Source organism: Elephantulus edwardii, unplaced genomic scaffold (genome assembly GCF_000299155.1).
Source record: "Elephantulus edwardii isolate Elephantulus edwardi_28Jun2011 unplaced genomic scaffold, EleEdw1.0 scaffold00139, whole genome shotgun sequence".
NCBI classification, from domain to species: domain Eukaryota; kingdom Metazoa; phylum Chordata; class Mammalia; order Macroscelidea; family Macroscelididae; genus Elephantulus; species Elephantulus edwardii.
In genome coordinates, this window is record NW_006399889.1 from 3,239,831 (window position 1) to 3,261,768 (window position 21,938).

The window sequence follows — 21,938 nt, forward strand, 5'->3', positions numbered from 1 at the left end:
CCCTGACCTCATTCCTAGAGATGCCAAGTCAGTGAATCTAGGGTGAGGACCAGCCCTTGTATGTTTTTAAGTCACAAGTGACTTTTCAGGTGCAGCTGGGGTTGAAACAGCTTTAAATTTGCATTTGGGAAACTAATTGTGACTTTGGGCAGGATATTTTGAGTCTGTTTCCTCACCCACATACTAGGTATTCTGTGAAATTCAGCAACTACATTAGTGAGTGCTTTGTAATTTCTGACCAACTCCAGACACTTTTCAGCATCAGTATCCAGTCCCATGAGTGGAAGTTGAATTGGACAGGAATTAATCCTTGCTCCTGCATGGGCATTTTGGGGAGGCAGGCATGGCTTGGATAATGATCCAGGATGAAGGACTATGTGCCATCTGGTTCCCTCAGAAGGGACTGTTCCCAAACGTTAGACTTTTCCAGGCCAGCATGTTTAACCTTTGCTTCTGCCAAGTGGGTCCCTAAAATAAAGTGGAAGATGGTTGAAATGGTGCATGCATTTGACGCTGGGATGGATCATCAGAGCACACTTTCCAGACTGAGTGGTTGGACATTCTCATCCGTTAGAATCTCTTTTTAGTTCCCCTTTGTCTTTGTGTTCCATTGAGTGGGAGCCAACTCATAGCTGACTGACAGGTTTCCAGAGGCAGTTACTCACACAGGAGATTGCATTGTGGAGATGACCTGGCATCCAGGAGAGATTTATTTACACAAAATGAGAATACTTGACTTTTGGTTCATATATATACATTACTCCTCCATTGTTTTAAAAACACACCTGAATAATTGTGTATGGCTCAGGAGCTCTGGTGGCCTAGTGGCAGGAAGCTGCACTGCAGTCCAGAAGGCACGTGGGTCAAGGCCTTCCAGATGCTCCACAGAAGGATGGGCAGTCTCTTCCTATGTGATTAACTGAAAACCCACAGGAGGGTCAGCTATGGGTTGGTTCTGACTCGACGGTACATAACAAGAAGAAGGTACCTAGAGCCCTGCTGGTACCGATATTAAAGCACTCAGTGGGTCTGCAGGAGAAAGAGCTGCAATCTGCCCCTGTGGAGTGTGGCCTAGAAAACTCTGTGGGTCAGTTCTACTGTCAGTTAAGCTCACAGAGTTGAAACCGGGTCTACAGCACCTCACAGTAACAAATGCCTCTGTGGCCCTCCATCTGTGAGCTTCATGCAGGCCTGGTGTCTGCCCTCTGCCTGCCTCCTACCCATTGTACCCATTTTAAGTGCTCTAGTGATTGTTAAATGAATGTCCCAACTAGACAATAAAAAATAGTAGTGCATCTTTAAGATTAATGCCATATAGTCATTAAGAGGGTAATTATAAACAAAGTAGAAACACAGAACATTTTTAATGAATGAAATAAACAAATAGAATTTCACCAATTTCAGTAATGCAAAACATTCATTTATGGCCTATATTGGAATAGAAGACAGTATAAGAAAATGGGGGCTAGAATAAAATTACTTAATCTTAAAAGTCAAGTGCATGGTCACGTAATTAAGCCTATATAATTAGGCTTACTACAGCTGATCAAGTCAGAGTACAACCATGATGTTATTAAGACATGCAGTTCTAATGAACATTAATTTTTCCTTTGTTTTCCTTCTCTTTGAAGGGTTTTCAGAATGGCTGCAGCTCCTCGAGCACCAGCGAAGGGGTCTGTGCGGAAGACAAGACCTTTAGTTGTAAAAACATCACTGAACAACCCATATACAGTTGCCTGGAGCACTCTTGAGCGGGAAGATATGCACTTCATATTACAGACACTTGAAGACAGATTTAAAAGTATCGGGCTCCAGAAGATTGAGGATAAGAGGAGAAAGAAAAAACAGCTGTCTTTCAAAAAACAAATGAGAGAAAAATGTGACATGGATGTTGGTATTAATGAAGATCTGAAAGAGAGAAAACCAGATGATAACCAAAAGGTGTCAGGGTGGACCCCCGTGGACGCCAGGCAGCAGCTTGCCATTGGCGTTAATGAAGTGACCAGAGCCCTGGAAAGGAATGACCTTCTCTTAGTCCTCGTATGTAAGTCAGTCAAGCCTGCCGTCATCACCTCACACTTGATTCAGTTAAGTGTAAGCAGAACTGTGCCTGCTTGCCAGGTTCCCCGTCTCAGTGAAAGAATTGCACCTGCCATTGGCTTAAAATGTGTCCTAGCCTTGGGGTTTAAAAAGAATGCCACTGACTTTGTTGATGAAATAAAAGCTATAATTCCCAGGGTACCCAGTTTAAATGTACCATGGCTTCCAGAAAGAATTGAAGACTTGAGGGAAAATCTAGAAGCCGAATCTCTGGAAAGGGAAGACAGAGAGATTATGGAAACTTCATTTGAAGACCTCTCTAAATGTAAGAGGAAGCTAGCTGAGGGCCAGCAAGCTTCTACAGTAGCATTACAACCCCTGAAAATAAAGAAACTCATTCCAAACCCTAATAAGATAAGGAAATTACCTAAAAGTAAAAAAACAGCTTCCAAGTAAATTTGTATGAATTTGTAATTTTATGTCATTTATAAACTGACACCTGTTTAAAAAAAACCTTGAAATTATAAATAAAATGAGGAACTTTTCCATATGTTCTCAGCGTACTGTTGAGTAATTTTCATTTGACTCTTTGTAGAACATAGCTATGCTGAGGTTTAAAAATGCTAAGTGCAGAAAGTACTCAAAGTGAGTATCAGAACAAAAGTTTATTGAAATTAAGGTTCATGCTTGTATAAACTCTTTTAAAGGTTGGTACAATGTAAGCAAAAACATCTGTATTCTGTAATACTTGGCATCTTTCTACCAAACTTGAAAAATGTACCACCACCTGGTTTTAGTTAATAGGATAAGTGAACCTGTATTGGAAATGCATTACCAACTTTCAAGGAGCGTTACTAAAGAAGATGCTGTCTTCAAACATCCTTTTTATTTCATGTCAATTTGACTTTACTTGTAAGTAGGCACACACTTGGGAGAAAGGCTTAATATATATATAGAAAAAGTCATGATATATTTCAGCTAATTAGAATGCACTCCTTTGTATGATTAACTTCTTGGCAATCTAATAATATATTAATGACAGTGAGGCAAATTAAGAGTCTGGATTCTCAGAGATGGGACTGGTCAATGATACAGTAGGTGTCCTAGTCAAAAAATGGAGCACGCTAGAACAGTAAGTTACCTTCTATAATTAAGGGGGCAAATGCAGGATTGGCAAAATTGTCCACCTCAATTCTGGTCAACTCATAGATTATAATTGATTTTGTTCCATTTGGGGAAGGAGGTGGTCATACCGTTAAGTATTTTGGTTACAGAGTACAGAATAATGTCTTTTGAGTCTTTAAAACACTGTATTACATTTTTAGTTGCTACCTTATAAAACAAGCAGCTTTACCAGTTCTCTATTTGAAACTGCTTGTTAGTAATCTGCTTAAGTTATACAGCCAAGTATCTCATTTATTATATATGTGAAGATAATTCCGTAAAGGAATAAATCCTGAAACAAGTTGAATTTTGTGCATCTTCTAAGGAACTGTTTCATCATTAGGGCAAGCACATGACAAGTGGACAATTCTGCAATTATATAAAACCTACTTTATATGAAAGGAATTTGTTAGAAAAATGAGTGGGACATAGTTCCTAGCAAAAGCCTGTTCCAAAGTAAGTAAAAATCACCTCTATTTAATGCTGGTGTCTTAATGTTCCAGTGGGTTGGTTCAGGTTTTTTTTTTTTGGATCTTTCTCTGTTGGAGAATAGTAAGACACTTGAATTTGGACCACCCCTAGAAGTCTTCTATAGGGGCCTCAGGAAAGTGAACTGACTGTCCTGGTCCTGTGTCCTTACCTAATCCTAACACTACTCCGTGGTGCAGGTGACCCTCTAGTGGTAGTTGCTGGGATCCCCAAATCGGCTTGGCTCTCACAAACTGTGGACTAGTCTTTAGGATAATGGCAGCTGGAAAAGTAGCCTTCCACTTAAGGTCTAGTGGAAATCCAGTGTCAACAAACTTATGTAAAGAGCTGGATGGTTTAGATTTCAGGCTTTGTTGACCAGTCTGCTGTAGCAATTCAACTCTACTTGAAGCAGGAAACCAACAGGCAATATATATACGATTGAATGGGGCTGTGTTCCAAAGAACTATAAGCCCTGAAACTCGAATTTCATGTTAAATTTTCATGTTACTAAATGTTTGTGTACTCATTTGATTGCTAAATGCCTCCCATTCATTAAGTGAAAACCACTCATTAGCTTGTGAGCTGTACAAATACATAATGAGTGATCTTTAGCCTCTGGACCATGGTTTGCCAACCCCTTGTGTTGACTGGTTCAAGTGACTATTTATGAAAAAAATGCTAGTACATGGTCTAAAATTTTTTTTCTGGACTGAAGAGCCTAGGCACTGGTACAGGAAAGGCAGGGAAAAGGATCTACTTTCATGGTATCTGAGTCAAGGCCAGCATATAGGCCTCATTTATGCATCTTTTCTCCCCTTGAACTATTACCAGTATATACATATATGTACATTGGGAAACTTTCAAATTCTAGATAAAAACACCATCAGTAACAAAATTATGAATATTTACAGATAAGACATTTTCCATCAGCATGACAGTTTTCATGATAAATTAAAGGAATATGTGCAATTCTGCATAAGTAACAAAAACATTCAAATGACCAGCATCCTGATAGCACTAATAAATTCTACAGGGCATTCTTTTGCATTTAGAGCCTTTATTTTCTTTTCCTCATATAGCCTCGGTGTTGCTGAGAAGAAACAAGTTTGAGCAGTGGCAGAAAAAGTCATGGGTGTAGTCTTTGAGAGGACATTCTTAATGTTTTTACAAAAACTTTGCTTTTGAACCAGTTCACTGATCCTTGAAGATCAAAGAACAAGTTTGTGTTCGTATTGATTTGGCAACTTTGCTTGTGGAGAAATAAATATGTACTGGTCATCAGTGCATTTTTCTATTGCTCCATACTTAAGTATTCACTTGTATTACGAAAGTGTTGATTCCATAAATTTGCCCAGTGACGCCATGTTAAGTAAAAGATTTCAGAAAGGATCCTTTGTTCTGTTACTGACAAATATACCGACACGTAATAAATAGAAATGCAGCCGTTTATCTTCACACAATAGCAAAGAATTTCTTACATGACTCCATAACTTTTCTGCAGTCCATACAAAAACAGTCCCTTTGCTAAAGAGTGGAAAAATAGTTCTTATCAAGAGACAACCAAGAACTGAAAACTAGAGGAATGTGCTCTTTGTACCCTTCATCCCTCCCCCAAAGGGTAAACAGTGCAAAAAAAGGAGGAAGTTTTACGTTCTAGCTAGAAACGTGCAGAACTGGTCACAGGTGGATGTTTTCTCATCTTTTCTGATTGTTATCAACTGCTTCAATTTCACTTAAGTTGTGCTTTTACTTTTCTTTGGAATGGCAGTTCCAGGAATCATTATACAGAATAGTAATAAACGATGATGAAAGTTCTAGAAATAAAAATATTCATCTACTGTAATACAAGTCCAACCTACAAAAGGAGGAAGAAAAGAATATTAAGAATAAGTAAGCAAGCAAAGGTAAGTTACAATGTAGTACATTAGATCTGTATTTTTCAAAACAAAATGAAATCTCTTAAAAATCCAGAGGGAAGTAAGCATGCCATTTTCTAAGGAAGTGTATTCCTTATGTTTACAAAGCCCAAGTCAGTTTCACTTACCTTCTCAGAATCTGTTCCTGGACACCTCCAGTTGTACAAGTAATACTGCAAATTGCCATCTCCTATACCAAATTTTAGTTTTTCCAAGAATGTCTTATTTTCCATCAAATCTAGTGCATTGAATACATCAAATCCTTTCTGCCAATGTACAAAGAATTTAAAATTAAAAACAGTGAAGGACCACAGTACTTTCTCTATGATGTATTTCTGTATAATATTAAATTACTAAGAGTTCTATGTAATTCTAATGGTTTGATATTGAGTGTAGCTTAAGAATTCAGTTCAACACAGTCTTATAAAACTAGCAATGGATTTGATGGAGCCAGTAATTCAGAGATGCTGAATTAAAACAGTCTAGTATGATGGCTAACACTAATAGCCAATATAAAAGATAACAAAAATATTCTGTCTCTGTTTGAAGCAATAGCTGACTAATTGGCTCCATCTCCAGGGATTAAAACTGAGCATTCTGAGTTCTGACTTACCTGAAGCTAAAAGCAAAGGACCAAAACTATAAACACTTTGTTTTTAAGTTGATACAGGGGGAAAATTTCAGTTGACTTGTCATAGTTGATGTAGTTAATAGTGAAAATAAAACTACTACTAACACTAATTTGAAAAAAAAAATGTTAATATATGTAAAGCATCTAAGGCTTCATATCTTGGGTTTTTATTAACCTTATACAAATAATCTATTACTGGTCCTTTTTGGAGGGAAATAGTTGAAAATGGGCAACAGGATCAAAGAACCTGAGAGAAATGTTAACTTTTTAAAAAAACCTCAAGTAACAGTTTCTAAAACGTCTTTAGTACTTGGAAGACACTTTTTCTTGATGTCTTGAAAAATATTTTTTTACAATAATGACCTCAAAGTGCTGGTTTCACTTTAATTTTTAATGAAATGATTAACAGTAGCAAGAATTTGACAATTTTACACAGAGGAAAAGCACACAATATAGTAACATGCATTTTTTTAATGGAATGTTTTCAATTTTAAATGGAGAGTCAGTCCATTCAGTTGAAATATTAAAACACCTCTCTTATTGCTAATTATTCATTGTAATACAAATTAATGTAAAACACTAATTTATTTACCTCATCTGATGAGTTTTATGAATCTTATCGAAAGGTTGGCAGTTTCTAATTTGTACAAGTATTTTTTAAAGTTTCAATAAAATTATGAAAATAGCCACTAAAATTTTAAAAACAAACGATTTTAAAAGAAATTATTCCTTTGATTGATGATCAATAATAATAAAAAAAAAAATCTCAAATGAATTCTACCTGTGTAGAAAAAAATACAGTGAGATGTTACCTATATTTTGAGAAGTCATTAAAAAAAAAAGCAATGAGTTGCTTACCAGCTTGGCTATAATGAGTGCATCATTCATGAGGTCTAAGAGGGGTGTCTCCGTGTGAATGTTGTAGAAGGAATACGCAGCTTTGAGGCTCTTGTGGACTGGGTGATGCATGACTGTTGAGGGGAGTGTGTAGAAGCTCAGGAAGTCAGTTAGTTTACCACTTGAGCTCTAAAAGAACAAAAGGATGTCAGGTAAAGATCATGTAGTTGTCCCTTTGATCTTCGACTCACACAATAACATTCTCTGAAAAAGAACAGTAACAAAAGAACACGTCCTCATGCTTCCTTCTCGTATGATTTAAAGCCCTTTACCCTCAACAAGACAGACTGACATAAAGACTGTAATGATGAGTTCACGCATGTCAGAGATAGTAAGGCTGACACATAGGATAGGAAAAGGTTGTGATCTGTTGTTCATAGGGTCATTATGCACTGTAGTCAGCTCCATGGCACCTAACAACAGCAATGCTAGGGAAACTGGTGATGGAGTCTCTAGAGAGTTGCTGTGCTGACCGAAAGTGGGTGCTTCCCTACTGGTTTGACTCCACCAATGACTCCTTGGGACAAAGATGGGCAATCTCCTCATAAGTGATTCACAGCCTTGGAAATCCCACAGGAGGGGTCAGGCGTGAGTCGGTTCTGACTCCTTGAGTTTTGAACAGTAATGCTGAGTAGCCTTGGTGGTACAGACTAAGCACTCAGCTGCTAACTAAAAAGCTGGTGGTTCGAACCTTCTGGCTATCTATAAGAGAAAGATACATTTATAGCAGTATGTTCCCATAAAGATTATAGTTCAGGGAACTCTATGGGACAGTTCTACTCGGTCCTTTAGGAACTCACTCAACAGCAATGTTTTTTGTGGGGCTTTTTAAAACAGTCAATTGGAAGTCTGGATAGTGCAGCCTGTTACAGAAAAGAGCTGGTTCAAACAAACCCCCACGTACCTTGGAAGGCAGGCATGATGATTTACTACCGAAAGGTCACAGCTGTAAAACCTATTATTGCTTCTTAGTTCATAATAGCAAAGAGAGAGAAGCAACCCAAGTGCCCATCAACAAATGAATGGATAGAGAAGCTGTGGTATATTCACACAATGTAGTATTACACAGCACTGAAAAACAGGAACTAATAAAATATACAAAATGGGTGACCCTGGAGGACATTATGTTGAGTGAAATATCTCAGTCACAAAAGGATAAATACTGTAAAATGCCACTGTTATAAAACAGGACTGACATGGGTTGGGGGAAACTAAGAAAATAGAGGATAAATAATGAACACTGCATTGAAATAGATGAGGGAAGAGTTGTCTAAAAGAAATTTATGATTAGCTATTATTTGCATAACAATAGTCCAGAATAAGAGGACGACTAGCCAAGTGAACTGGGGAGAGAGGAAGAAGGAAACTGCATATCAATTAATCTTTTTAAAGAGAAAAGTAAAGGGGGGGGCGGGCGGAAGGGGGTGTTGTTGTTAAGTGCCATAGATGACTCATTGTGACTCTGAACTCATTGCAACTCTATGAATGCAAGTCTTGAACACAGAAAACTTTCATCTTTTCTCCAAGTTCACAGAGTTTCTAGAGGCAAGCTATTTCGGAAGTGGATGCCACGCCTGCTTTTTTTTGCGGGGGTGGGGGGGAATGTGCAATAATAAATGAATGGAAATCTTAAGTTTTCTGTAAACTTTTGTTAAGATATCAATTTTTTTTTAAAGAAACAAAAACCTTTTATGAAAAGTTTACCAAGCAGTTGTACTCTGGAACAAACGCACCGGGTTGCCAGGAGTTGCAACTGACTCAAAGGCAACTGATACACTGTGTTGGAAGAACATGGAGCTGCCTTTGCCTAAATGCTGGCTGATTATTTGCCTCAAGTCCTTTAACCCATCCCCTGACACTAAGTTAATTCTGACTTTTAGAGGTTGTAACTCTTTATGGAAGGAGATGGCCCATTTTTCTCCTGCAGAATAACTGCTGGATTTGAACCACTTGCTTTTCAGTAAGGAAAGCATGTAATATCTGCTTTTCAGTAAGGAAAGCATGTAATATCTAACACTGTACCACCAGAGCTCCTTAACATACCTTAGAAGTATTTAAAAAGAAAGTTTCCCGCAGCTGATAAGTGATAAAAGGAGATACATTATTTTTGCAGAAATAATAGCTCTGAAGATTAGAAAAGGGAATGACGCTATTTGATACCTAACACCTTCCTAGTACAAGGCAAAAATTTTATCAGTTATTAAGTTAAATACAGTGTAGAGGCTGTTTTTTGGAAGTCTGTAGGAGGCATTATATGGGCCCTGCACTGTACCATGTATTTGAGTATCTGAGAAGATTACACCTTTCAAAAATAAAATAGCCATTCAGTGGGGTTTATGTCTGCATCACTGGCGTAACTTTCAATGAAAGAAATAAGCAAGTAATGCTTGGATTGGTCTAATTATCTACAGTGCTTTTCAAAATACACTATATTTTTAAATATAATATTTGGATTATACACCTGATAATATACAGGTCGTTGTTATTCTTTCAGTAAAAAAGAAAATTCCAAAGAGACAGAGTATTTTATTTCTGAGTGCTGCTACTTGGTGAAGATTCGACTTTCCTGTGAATTTAACAGTGGTGTGTTTGACAGGGACAGAGATTGCGATCAGAGAGCTCTAGTGGTCTGGTAGGTAAGGACATTCTTCAGTCACATGATAAAATTGCTCTTTGCTTCTCTGGTGCTATAATGTTACTACAATTATTATCTAACTTTTGAGAAAAGTAGAATGATCTTCCCCTTTGGTTCCTCCCACAAATCTTCATATCCAATTAATTGTAAAGACTGCTTTACTTTAAAAAAAATAATCTACTCACAGGACAAAAAAAAAGTTCCATGTCTAAGTGGTTTATATGTAAGTTCTACCCAATCTACTATAAACAGATACCCTGTATTATTACAGAAATTGTTTCCAGCGGAAAAAAAGTAGTGGGCAAACTCTTCAGTTCAACAGTCAGTGTAACTTTGATATAAAAACAGAATAAAGATGAGCTATGAAAGGAAAATTACTAGCCAACCACGATCATGAGTATCAAGTCAATCCATGTCTTTGAGAGAGAATGAACTCATAGTTTCCTAACCCACAGGTTTTCCGAGGCTATAAATCACACGGGTGACTGCCTATCTTTATCCCCTGGTAAGACATAAACCACCTGCTTTTGGGTTGATAGCACAACTCCTTAACTCCTAGGCCACCAGATAAAGACACTTACTAGTTCAGGAAATGAAATCAAATGTATATGTATTTATATATGAAATTTACAACTAATGAGGGCTTTCATTATAAATGCAAAGTTCCATTTGGCAAACAATTTAAACATGTAATTTTGTCAAATGCAGAAAAAGCAAGGGATAAAAATCAACAATAAATGATAAAAACTTTTCAACAAGCTAGAAACAAAAGGGAATGTCCTCAGAGATCTACAAAAGACTCAGTTAATACTGGGGGTTGGGGGTAAAAAAGCCAAAACCCTGAGGCTGTGACTAAGTCAAGGCTCTCCACTTTCCACTTTTTGTTTTGTTTTTTGAAAGAAAGTATTCTTTATTTTTTTACATTAGTGAAATTGAAAGATTGAGCTTGTTTTCTGAGTCTTCTATTTTAACTATCACAAAAAATAATGGAGTACTTTTATAAGACAGAACCAAACAGTTCCTATAGAATCAATACTAACACTTTGTGTCATAGAATTGTGTATACAACTTGCTCTTTTACATAAGTAATAGATCACTTTTGTTTGTTTTGTTGTTTTTCTTTTTCAAGGAATCTGTTTTTCCCCATTTTCTACTTTTATTCAAGGTCGTACTGGATATTTCTAGCTAAGAAAATAAAAGAGATTGGAAAGGAAGACTAATACTGCCTCAATTCACAGAAGACACAATTATCTTCATAGAAATTCCTTGAAAATCTACTCAAGTTAATTAATAAACTTGAGGTTGTAGCATACAAGGAAAATGTACAAATAGCAATACTATATCTACATATAAATAATAAATATAAAATAATACATATATAATAATGTTAGAAAACATGAAATACTTAGGGAAAATGTTAATGAAAGACACACAAGACCTTCCCAGCCAAAACAAGTTACTGAGAAAAATGGAGAGTTCTATCAAGTTCACAAGTTACATAATGTTTTTGTTCAGATTACATTCTTATAGAGCAGTTCTTCCAAAACTAATTGTTTCATTCAACGCAGTAAGAAATCAAGATCCTAGTAGGTTCTTACACGAGAAACTAGCAAGTTAATTCTGAAATGTGTATAGAAATACAATCATCTAAGAGAATCAAAGCAATATGAAAAGGAAAAAGTAAAGTGGGTGGCACACTTCCTGACTTAAAGACTTTAAACCACATAGTAATCAAGGCAGTGGAGTACTGAAATAATGACAGAGATGCAGATCCTCGGAACACAACCAAGTCAAGAAACAGGCCCACACATACTAGCTGACTGATCTTCTATAACCATAAGTAACTCGATGGGAAAGATACTCTTTTCATCAAAGAGTACTGGGTCAACTGAATAAACCAAATGCCATCAAGGTGAGCCTGACTCCTGGTGGCTCTGTGGCCTGAGGAGAAATGTCCCATAAGGTCTGCAGATTAAATCTTTCTCCCTTGGAGCAGCTCATGGGTTCATACTGATGACCTTTTTGGTTACAAACCATATGGATGTCTTAATCACAGCACCATCAGAGCTACTTTCAACTGAACAACTGCATGAAAATAAAGCATAAAGAACCTTGGCCTCTATCTCACACAAAAAAGTAATGATATTTAAAAAGTTACTACTGCATAATTGCTAAAAGTCATATGGCTTCTCAATAGTAATACAGGAAATAAAATATTCATGATTTTAAGGAGAGAAAAGTTTCTTTAGACAGGACAGAAAAACACTAACTGTAAAAAAATATATGTAGGGAAAGAATAAATTTAAAAATATCTAGATATTTGTTGAGAGATTTGAATCAATAAATAACAGAAGCCATTAAGGAATTTGAAAGGCAAAGCTACAAAATGTGATCAATAAATTTGAAAGGGAAAAAATGTTAATACAATACTCATTACATATAAAGATAGAGATGACAAAGATCTTATACCCAGAACATATTAAAAACTCTTACAACTTACTAGACAGCCAAATAAAAATTGTTGGAGAAAAACTTCACAAAGAAAAAAAAAAAACTTCACAAAGAAGTGAGGAGTGAAAAAAAAAAGTGGAGAGTAGATATCAATTCTCCTCCTAATGCTCAAACAATCAAGTGGCTTCTGCCTCATAATTCAATTCCTATGTGACGGGGAAGGATGCGCCATGGAGTTTACAATGGCTAATTTTTCTAAATATTCAGACTTTTCTGCTGGGGCATTTCTGGGTAGATTTAAACCTCTGACCTTTCAGTTAGTGGTCAAGGGCTTTAACTATGTGCAACACCTAGCAATGCCTTCATAATAATACTAAGAAGTTACTGGATTTGTTCATGATGCGGACAATTGCACTAGTGAGGTAAAAGCAGTGGCAAATACAACTGCTGGCCCCTTAGCACAGTGTGAGGGATGCTGAAATGATCTCAAGTGGCCCGCCCTTCTAATCACAGGAGCAAGAACTGACACTTGGGTACATCACCAGGAGAGGCAGGTTGTTGGGAAAGGACATCATACTTGGGAGAGGTTGAGGGTCAGAGAAGGAGCAAAAAATCCTTAACCAAGACAAACTAATGCAGTGACTACAACAATGGGATTAAGTACAAAAGAGATTGTGATGATGGCACGAGGTTTCAATCTACTGTACACAGGGTCACTATGAGTGGAAGCTGCACCTAACAACAACAACAGTAAACATCTACACTAATTCCATCTCTTTAACAAGAATAACACATTCTAAAAAAAAAAAGAATAACACATTCTCACACGGGATTAAAATCATAGACATATAGGTTAGGATTTACAATATATTGGAGAGGAAGTCAACCCATAATATTGTACATTTGGGCTCCCTTAATTTTTTGTCTTTGCCACATGAAAAACATACTTACTCCATCACATCATTCCAAAAATTTTACATCAACTCCAAGTCCCAAATCTCATCCTTTGAACCTACTGATTCAAATTTTCAAATATGGGTAAGATTTCAGGTAAGTTATATCCTAGACAAAATTCCTCTTCATCTGTGAACCACCCGATGAAAACCAGATCCAAACCTCGCCTTATCCTGCCTCAGCTTTGTGATTTGCACCATCTCAAGTACAACACTACAATCACAGTATCAATTATCTCACTGAGTGTTTTCCTTCTTGCTTTGACCCTTTACCCTTTCTCAGCATAAGGTTTTTTCCAAAACTGGCTCCTACTAGCAACATGTCCAAGGTTTCACCATTCTTGCCTCTAAGGAGCACCTTGGTTGTACTTCTTCCAAGACAGACTTGTTTGTTCTTTAGGCAGTTCATATTCAGCACTCTTCACCAACACCACACCAAGATTCAGTGACTATTCTGTACTCTTCTCCAACACCACAATTCACAGGTATCAGTTCTTCTGTCATCCTTATTCACTGTCCAACTTTCAGTTGCATTGTAAACAATGGAAAAGGCCATACTTGGACCAGGCATACCTTCGTCTTTAAAGAGACTATGTTGCTCTTTATAGCACTTTGGAGATGTCCTTAACAGGAGATTTCCCCCATGGAACACATCTTTTGATTTACTGACTGCTGCTACCCTGGGTGTTCACTGTGGGTCCAAGTGGATGAAATCACTGACAAGTTCAATCTTTCCCATCATGATGCTGCCTACTGATCCAGTGGTGAGGAATTTTTATTTTTTAATGTTGAGATGTAATCCACATTTAAGGCTGTAATCTTGGATCTTCTACACTTTCAACCCGCAAGGCTGTGTCATCTGCATAACGCAGGTGCTAATGAGTCCTCCCCCAATCTTGACGCCGGCTTCTCAGATATCTGCTCAGTATACAGATTAAATAGGCATGGAAAAAATTTACAACCTTTGCTGATTTTTAAAACACGCAGTTTCTTTGTTCTGTTCAACTGTTTCTTGGTTTCTCTATATATGATGACAATTAAGGGTTCTGGGATTCTCATTTTATTTCTATTACAAATGGGAGAAACTGGGTATGTGGGGGGGGGCACTAAGCCCTTCTTCACATTAGTTGTAAAGACGTGAAGATAACAATATATTCTTTGTGACAACGTGACGTGGGTAAAGGCCCAGCCCTCGGGACTCTTGGTGCTGGCCATGTTCTCTGGATTCTGGGTGGGGCTTCTCAGCCTGGGCTTCAGCTCCCCCATCCAGGCCCACTGGGAAAGTCACTCTCAGCTTTAGGCAGCCACATTCTCCTGGTCCACCTGAGTGGTGGCTCATACCGTTGGTCCTGAGAAGTCCAGCCTGCTGCCTGTCCATGGCAGCACACCCCCTCAGCCTTGGGCAGCAGCTCTATCCCCTGGCATCCATGAGCAGCAGTTCCAAAGCCTGGAGCAGAGCTGGTGAAGATCTGACTCCACCGTTTAAAGATTACGCGCCTGGCCTCCCATGCTCCCAATGGTTCTGCTGATCGCCACTCTGCTCTAAAGATGGTTCTGTTCTTTTCTTGGCCATCCTCACCCTCTCTCATATACTTAGGCCCATTGTTACAGTCACTGTTTCAATCCTTCTCATTGAGGGTCTTCTCTCTCTCTCAGACCCTGTACCTTTCTAAGCATGATTTCCTTTTCCAAAGACCAGCGGCTCCTAACAACATGTGAAATGGATTTAAACACAGTTCTGAAAGTTCTTTACCACTCACTGCATTAAAAAACAAACAAATCCTACAAAACATTACCCTTCTTCCACTGTCCAATCACTTGTTTATAATTTTCTTTAAAAGCCTGACCAAAAAAGCACATTTAAAATGTCCATATTTCTAGAAACATTTTATTGCTAGTGTCATAAGTATTTTCTAAGCTAATAGACTTTCTCTATAGCTCTCCTTACTTCTTTGGAGCCCTCACAAGAGTTGCCTTTGGCATCTATAATTCTACCACCGGTCTCTTCAAAGAAATCTAGGCTTTTACTATTATTATTCTTATTCACCACAGAATTGGAACCAACTTACGGCTGACCCTCCAGCAAATTTTTAGAGGCTATAAACCACATGGGAAATTGAACAGCCTTCTCCCTCAGAGCAGCTGGTGGACTCAAACTCCCTGCCTTTGAGTGGGCAGTACAACTCTATTGACTAGGCCACCACAGCTTCCTCTTAGGAGGCTTTAAAACTCGTCCAGCCCCCCGCCCCCATTATTCAATTCCCAAACTCCTTCCACACTGTAAGTAATAGTGAAAGCAGCACCCCACTTGGTGCCAACTTCAGTTTTAGTTACTCATTGCTGCCATTACAGAAATACCAGAGTCGGGTAGCTTTAACAAACAGAAATCTGTTTTCTCAGTTTTTAAGTCTTAATCCATGACGGTGTTCTAAGGGAAGGTGCTCACTCTCCATTAGCTGTGGAAGAAGCCCTCACTCTTTAGTTCCTTGTCAACCCTCATGTGGTACAGCACCTTCCCATGCCTGCTTTTCTACCTTGCTTGTTTAATCTCTTTTTTTATTCTACAAGAGGTTGATTAAAGATACAGCCTACACTAATCCTGTCTCATTAATATAACAAAGACAACCACTGTCAAATAGGATCTAACACTAGGCACAGAGATTAGAGTTTTTAACACTTATTTTTGGTGAATACAATTTAATGAATAACGACTGCCCAGCGAAAAAGAGAAATGAAATCCTGATGCCACATTGTGAACCTTGAAAACATCCTGAGGAGCAAACCAAGTCATAAAAGAGTAAATACTACATGAGATCACATGTATATAATAAGCAAATACAGAAAACCAAAGCTTATTTAGTGGTTATCAAAAACAGGATGGAGGTGACCAGAGGAGTTTTTACAGGGTACTGAGTTTGTGTTCATAGATAAAGAAAAATTTGGAGGAGGGAGCTCTGGTGGCCTAGTGGCAAAAAGCTGAGCTGCAATCCCAAAGGTGGGCGGTTTGAATTCACCAGATGCTCTGCTGGAGAAGGAGGAGCAATCTCCTCCTGTGCCACTCAGATCCGACTTACAGTATACAAGATGATTAAAAAAAAAAAAGGAAAAGTTACACAACTGGAAAGTAAGCAGTGTTCCTGAACTGAACATATAATAATTGCTGAGAAGGCATATGTTTTCTAATGTATCTTTTCACTGTTGTTATTGTCAAGTGCCATAGAGTCGCAGGCGACTCATAGCGACCCTATGAAGGAAAGTGCTCGACGCTTGGGTGTCTTTCATCCTCTCTCCAGGTTCACAGGGTTTCCGGAGGCAAGCTATTATGGAAGTGGATCCACTCCTCCTTCCAAGCTTGTTTTAATCGGGGAGCTCCACCCCACTCTCTGTCCGCATGGGATAGCTAACCATTAACGCACTTGACACACCAGTCTCACGGTATTCAGCCTCACAGCATCCAAAAGTGAATGCGGTACGGCAACTTGTACACCAGGGCTATACGACCTAGAGGAATGTCTGAACAAAAACAATGAAAGCCCCTTTTGGGCTTGAAGTCTGTGCTGCCGCCTTAAACCCTAGGCCAAGCCTGGCTTGCCTGGCTCCTGGAGGCAGAGTAGTCCTTCGCGTCCGAAAACTGCCACAACCCCTGCCCAAAAAGCACCATGCTCTCTGCTTGCCGGGCCACTATAGAAATATATTAGTTAGGAAATAAGGAACAGATTTTTTTTTTTAATAGGCACATTGCTTTTAAATAATAAATTGGTTTTTTGTTTTATTTACTAGAGTGCAAATGTAGTCTGCCACTACCACAAATTACGCAGTCAGGTTTGCTGCATTTGGGGAAATCACAGGGATCAGCACATCCAGAATGTAATGGATACACCTCGCCCTGGAAAAAACCACCTGCATGATCATGGCATTTCCCCTACCAGGTAAGTTTTACATAAAATAATAAATATTGCCAAATTTTTGCCTTACTTTCAAATACGATTAAATAATCAGTGATGGAGCCCAAAAGAACAAAATCTCTCGGTTCCTTGACAAACTTTAAAGAAAATAAAAGAGTCATGAGATACAACAATTTTAAGAAGTCCTTGGAAAGACTTACATATATGCATGAAAATTTGTCATTAAGATGCCCACTCTAGAGTTGTTTTGTTGCCATTGTTAGGCATTGAGCTGGCAACAACTCATAGCGACCCTATGAAAACAGACACGAACCCTGCTTTATCCTGCACCATCCTCACCATCTCTGATCAATGAGTCATTGCTGCCAATCTACTTCATCATGATGTCTTTTTCCAAGGACTGGCCCTTCCTAACAGCATTGCTTCTGATGAGATCATTGAATTGGCGGTTTTATAAAAATAAAAAGGCTATTAATGACACAAGATCAACAGAAATGAATACTGGTACCTCATAAAAAGTTTAAGAATGTGCTCTTATCCAGTGACAAAAACTATCAGAAGAAAATCTGGTTCTGTCAGGATGAACACACACCTGCTGTAAAGGCAGTGAGTCTTAGAAAATAACTTAGTTGTACGGCATTTTCACCACTATCTTTTCTAACTTAATGCCTTATCTTTACCTCTACTACAAAGGTGTCAATAATGTGCTCCTGGGGAAGGAACCAGTGGGCGACTTCCTCTTCATCCATCACTGGAGCTAGATGAAACTGCTTCAGGTAACTGTTGATTAGTTCTCGGACCGCTTTGATATCTTTTTGTTCCATTGGTCTCAAACCTGAAGTCTTCGTAACCTTGTTAAAATGAACACAAAAAACAAATTTGGAAGTTTAAGTACAAGAGCATGCAGACATACTTCACTACTGTAACTGTGGTCTGCAGACGGTACCCAGCACAAGATTAATGTGTTACCAAGACAGGCCTTTGGCTCTATCCCAGGCCCACTGAACCAGATCCCATATGCATTCACTTCTGAGAAGCACTGGTTAGAACACAAATTAGACAATGTGTTGTATCAATCTTATCTATGTGGGCTAGGCATATTTGACTCATATCAAATCAAAGGGAACACTCACTACAACTTGATCTATATAACTGATGCCAAGAATTTTAACAATCTTCTTGATAAAGCAAAGCAAACTTAGCACATGTTCTGAAGTATCATGTTTTAAAACTCATTAAGTGCAACTTTCTAAAAACACAGCATAGTTAAGAAACTGGTTTTATAGCATATCCCATGAGAGGGATGCAGTAATTTGGTTCTCTTAACAATAAAAACTATATGAAAGTAAATCACAGCTGTCAAGATACAAAAGCAAGTATTTTCTAAAAGTTATTGGTTACTAATACTAAGCCTGGCCTTGCCTGCCAGGTGCTCATGACGTACCCGAGGCAGTGTGTATATTAGCATTTCCACTCCAGAGGGGTACAATTTTTAAGTCAGGTCACACGGAGAGAAAAGGTTAGGACCGGCCCCTACTAGAAGATATTCAATTACTTGTCCACAAGAAATCTCCAGACATCAGTTGGCTTTTTTAGGTCTGACACTAGAGCACTTGTAAGAGGTAAGAGAGTCCATTCCATGCACTGTTTTGTTAACACATACACAACCTTGAGAAAAAGAATTTCATTTTCCCAATAAATGTGTTGCCCTTCCCCACCTATGCCCTTGGAGATACTAGATAAAAATTTTGAGGTGAAAAGCCTCAATATTTTAGATATTGATAAAGCAATATCTAAATATTGCTACTCTGTATTTTCTGCCCTTTCCAAAATTATTTCCGAGTATTTTGAAATTTAAAAAAATAAAGCAACCCTGAAACCTTTTCAGCAGGAAGTAGCTAAGAGAATACGCCATCCCCTTTTCCTTATGAATCAGGGTGAAGTCTCTCCCAGGGAGGAGTGATAGGGAATGGCAAAGGACACACTGACAAAGAAGATTAATCAGAACTGGCTTTGACAAGCAATGTGGCAATTGGACAATTAAAACAGACTTTCAAGGGGGGAAAAAAGAGGAACGAACTGGGGGGGAGGGTAGAGAAAATAGTGCAACAGTGAATGAATGGAAACCCAAAATCTCTGTAAATGTTCATAAAAATAAAACTTAATTTAAAAAAATAAAAATAAAGCAAAAAACCCAAAGCAACTGCCTGCAAAATTTAGATCATGTCAATCTCTACATGATTACAGACTAAAACATGGCAGAATCCCAAGGGAGAAGGTTTGTAACTTGTGTGATTTTTAGCCTCTAAAAAATCCAGTGGATAGGCCTTTTATTGTAAGAACTCCCTTCCCTCTGTAACTTGACTGGTGCCACTATTAGAGCCTCTATGTGGAATATTACTGCTTTTCAATTTTTGACTCATGTACTTTTAACTTGTGAGTTAAATTTGTGTTTTCTAGGCTGCAACACTTCCATGTTACATCTTCAAGGATATGAACATGCACAGCTAAGCACAACTGATAACAGTGCATCTAAATTCCAAAATCAATCTCCATAACAGTCTATGTGTTTCCTACTGCCAAAGGGGCCCTTTAGAGTAGTGAGAGAAGATCTTCACCCTGAAACCCACAGCATCCCTTTCCAGCAGGAAGTAGCTAAGAGAATACGCCATCCCCTTTTCCTTATGAATCAGGGTGAAGTCTCTCTCAGGGAGGAGTGATAGGGAATGGCAAAGGACACACTGACAAAGGAGATTAATCAGAACTGGCTTTGACAAGCACTGTGGCAAATGGACAATTAAAACAGACTTTCAAGGGGGGAGGGGAAAAGAAGAACGAACTGGGGAGGACGGTAGAGAAAATAGTGCAACAATGAATGAATGAAAACCCCAAATCTCTGTAAATGTTCATTAAAATTAATACAATTTAATAAAAAAATCCAGTGGAGGGTAAGCTATTCATCGTTCCAACTCGTAGACAAGGAGTGAGTGAGTTAGCAAGACTAAAACTAGTTGCCTGAAGTCCCAGGCTGAGGTTTCTATGAGTCGGTGACTCATAAAGAATGTGGCTTGATATTGATTATTAGTGGGGAATGGAGAGAGATGTGATGATGCATGCTTTGTACTTAGATCCAAAAGTTCTTAGCTGAATGTTACTATGTGTTACTGAATCAGGATTTATTTATCTATAAAGGGATGTGTGCGCATATCTATATCCCACCACCATCAAGTCGATTCTGACTCCCAGTAAGCCTCTATGAGGTTGAAAAGAGTCCTGGTGCTGTGGTGTGTAACTGAGGCTGCTAACTGAGAGGATGGCAGTTCCAACCCACCAGCTGCTCCAACAGAGAAAGATGGACAGTCTCCTTCTGTAAAGGTTTATAGTCTCAGAAAGCCACTATGAGGCGGAGCGGTTTATAAAGATAGAGTGATGTAACCCAAAATACAGGCAAGTTTCTAACTCAAGGAGAGAATTTAGGTCCTTAACATTAAGTAGAAAGCTTTGACTTTTCCTGTTTCAGTCGATGGCAAAGCCTTTGAAATATCCAAGTCCCAATAGCCATCTAAAACTCCGGAATGAACAGAGTAGTAGCATCCTGTTTATCTGCTGAGTGAATGAAAATACCTGCATTTTATGATAATAATTTACCCTGGAAGGTGAGGCAAGGCCTTTGTGCAAGCCAGGTGTGAAACTGTACTTTTCCTTTGTCTCTTTCTCCCTTAGCCAATTTTAACATTTACTAGCATTTCTAAAATGTAAGTCATGGGAACCTATGCAATTACCAAACACTTTTAAGTAAGATAAATATTAATTCCTAAATGTTAATAGGAAAGCCAAATCAGAAGACTGATTTTAACAACTATAGTTTAAAAAACCAAAACCAAGCAAGAATTCTTTGTGCTACAAAAATAACCAAGGTTAGATAACCTTTCTCAAAATCCTAAGTTTTTACTTTTGCTACTGATTCCAGTAATAACTGGCAGTATTAGAGTCACTAACTAAAGTACCAGGATACTTTCTGTTGATAGAGAACATTCATAAATGAGTAAAAAGTTGGCCTGCGCCTTTCTAGAGCAAACTATTTTTTTTGTGGCACAGTTCTCACTCACCAGACAATAATTCTCTGAAATCACCACAATTAATAAATATACCCTTTGTCTAGTAGACATCTTTAAAACAGTAATTCTCAGACTTTTTCCATCTCAGGACCTCTCTACACTCTCAAAAATTGCAAAGTACCTGCAAAGAGCTTTGTTTATGTGGGCAACAGATACTCAATGAGGCACCTTGGCCAAGTCCATGGGGAGCTTCACGGCAGCCCAAGGTGGCACCTCTCCAGAGAGTGGTTCACATTCACTAGTTCACATCTGTGGGAGAAAGACAATCTCCTCCCATGTGATTTACAAAAAAAAAACCAAAAAACCCAAACCTATTAGAGAGTCAGCTCTTAATTGGTTCTGACATAGGAGTAATTATTTATTGGGGTTTTTTTGATGGATAGTCACATTTATCACACTAGAAATTAAAACTGAGAAAAACTTGAAAACAGAATATGTAAGCACACAATCAAATAAACCTCTTAAAAACTCCTCTGTATATTTATAAGAGAATGAAAATGAGGTGGAAAAAAGGAATAATCATCTAATGTTGTTATGAAAATAACAAAAGACCTGGGTTTCCAAGGGTCCCTGGATCCCACTTTCAAAACCATTTGTTTTTGATATCTTTTTTTTCTGTTTTTTTCCCTATAATTATATTTTATTAATTTTCATAAACATTTACAGGGATTTTGGGTTTCCATTCATTCACTGCTGCACCATTCTCTCTACCCTCCTCCCAGTTTGTTCTTGTCCAAATGCCACAGTGCTTGTCAAA

General features: G+C 38.2%; 2 protein-coding genes across 3 annotated transcripts in view; one reads left to right on the forward strand and one right to left on the reverse strand.

The window, feature by feature from the left end:
* Nucleotides 1-1,641: 1,641 nt before the first annotated feature.
* On the forward strand, nucleotides 1,642-2,496 carry RPP38 (ribonuclease P/MRP 38kDa subunit). The gene has a single exon (XM_006894289.1). The coding sequence runs from the start codon at nucleotides 1,642-1,644 to the stop codon at nucleotides 2,494-2,496; it is 855 nt and encodes a 284-aa protein (XP_006894351.1).
* Nucleotides 2,497-4,813: 2,317 nt separating this feature from the next.
* Nucleotides 4,814-21,938, reverse strand: part of NMT2 (N-myristoyltransferase 2) — an 85,936-nt gene continuing 68,811 nt past the window's right edge. For both annotated transcript variants that reach the window (XM_006894287.1, XM_006894288.1), the window contains 4 exons: nucleotides 17,744-17,914; nucleotides 7,081-7,248; nucleotides 5,720-5,857; nucleotides 4,814-5,530 (listed from right to left, as the gene is read on the reverse strand). In XM_006894287.1, coding sequence (XP_006894349.1) covers nucleotides 5,510-5,530; nucleotides 5,720-5,857; nucleotides 7,081-7,248; nucleotides 17,744-17,914 — 498 coding nt within the window. In that variant the 3' untranslated portion in view covers nucleotides 4,814-5,509. The remainder of the gene's footprint in view (nucleotides 5,531-5,719; nucleotides 5,858-7,080; nucleotides 7,249-17,743; nucleotides 17,915-21,938) is intronic.

Excerpts from the sequence above, each read along its gene's own strand:
- RPP38 (XM_006894289.1), top strand. The coding sequence starts at position 1,642 with ATGGCTGCAGCTCCTCGAGCACCAGCGAAGGGGTCTGTGCGGAAGACA.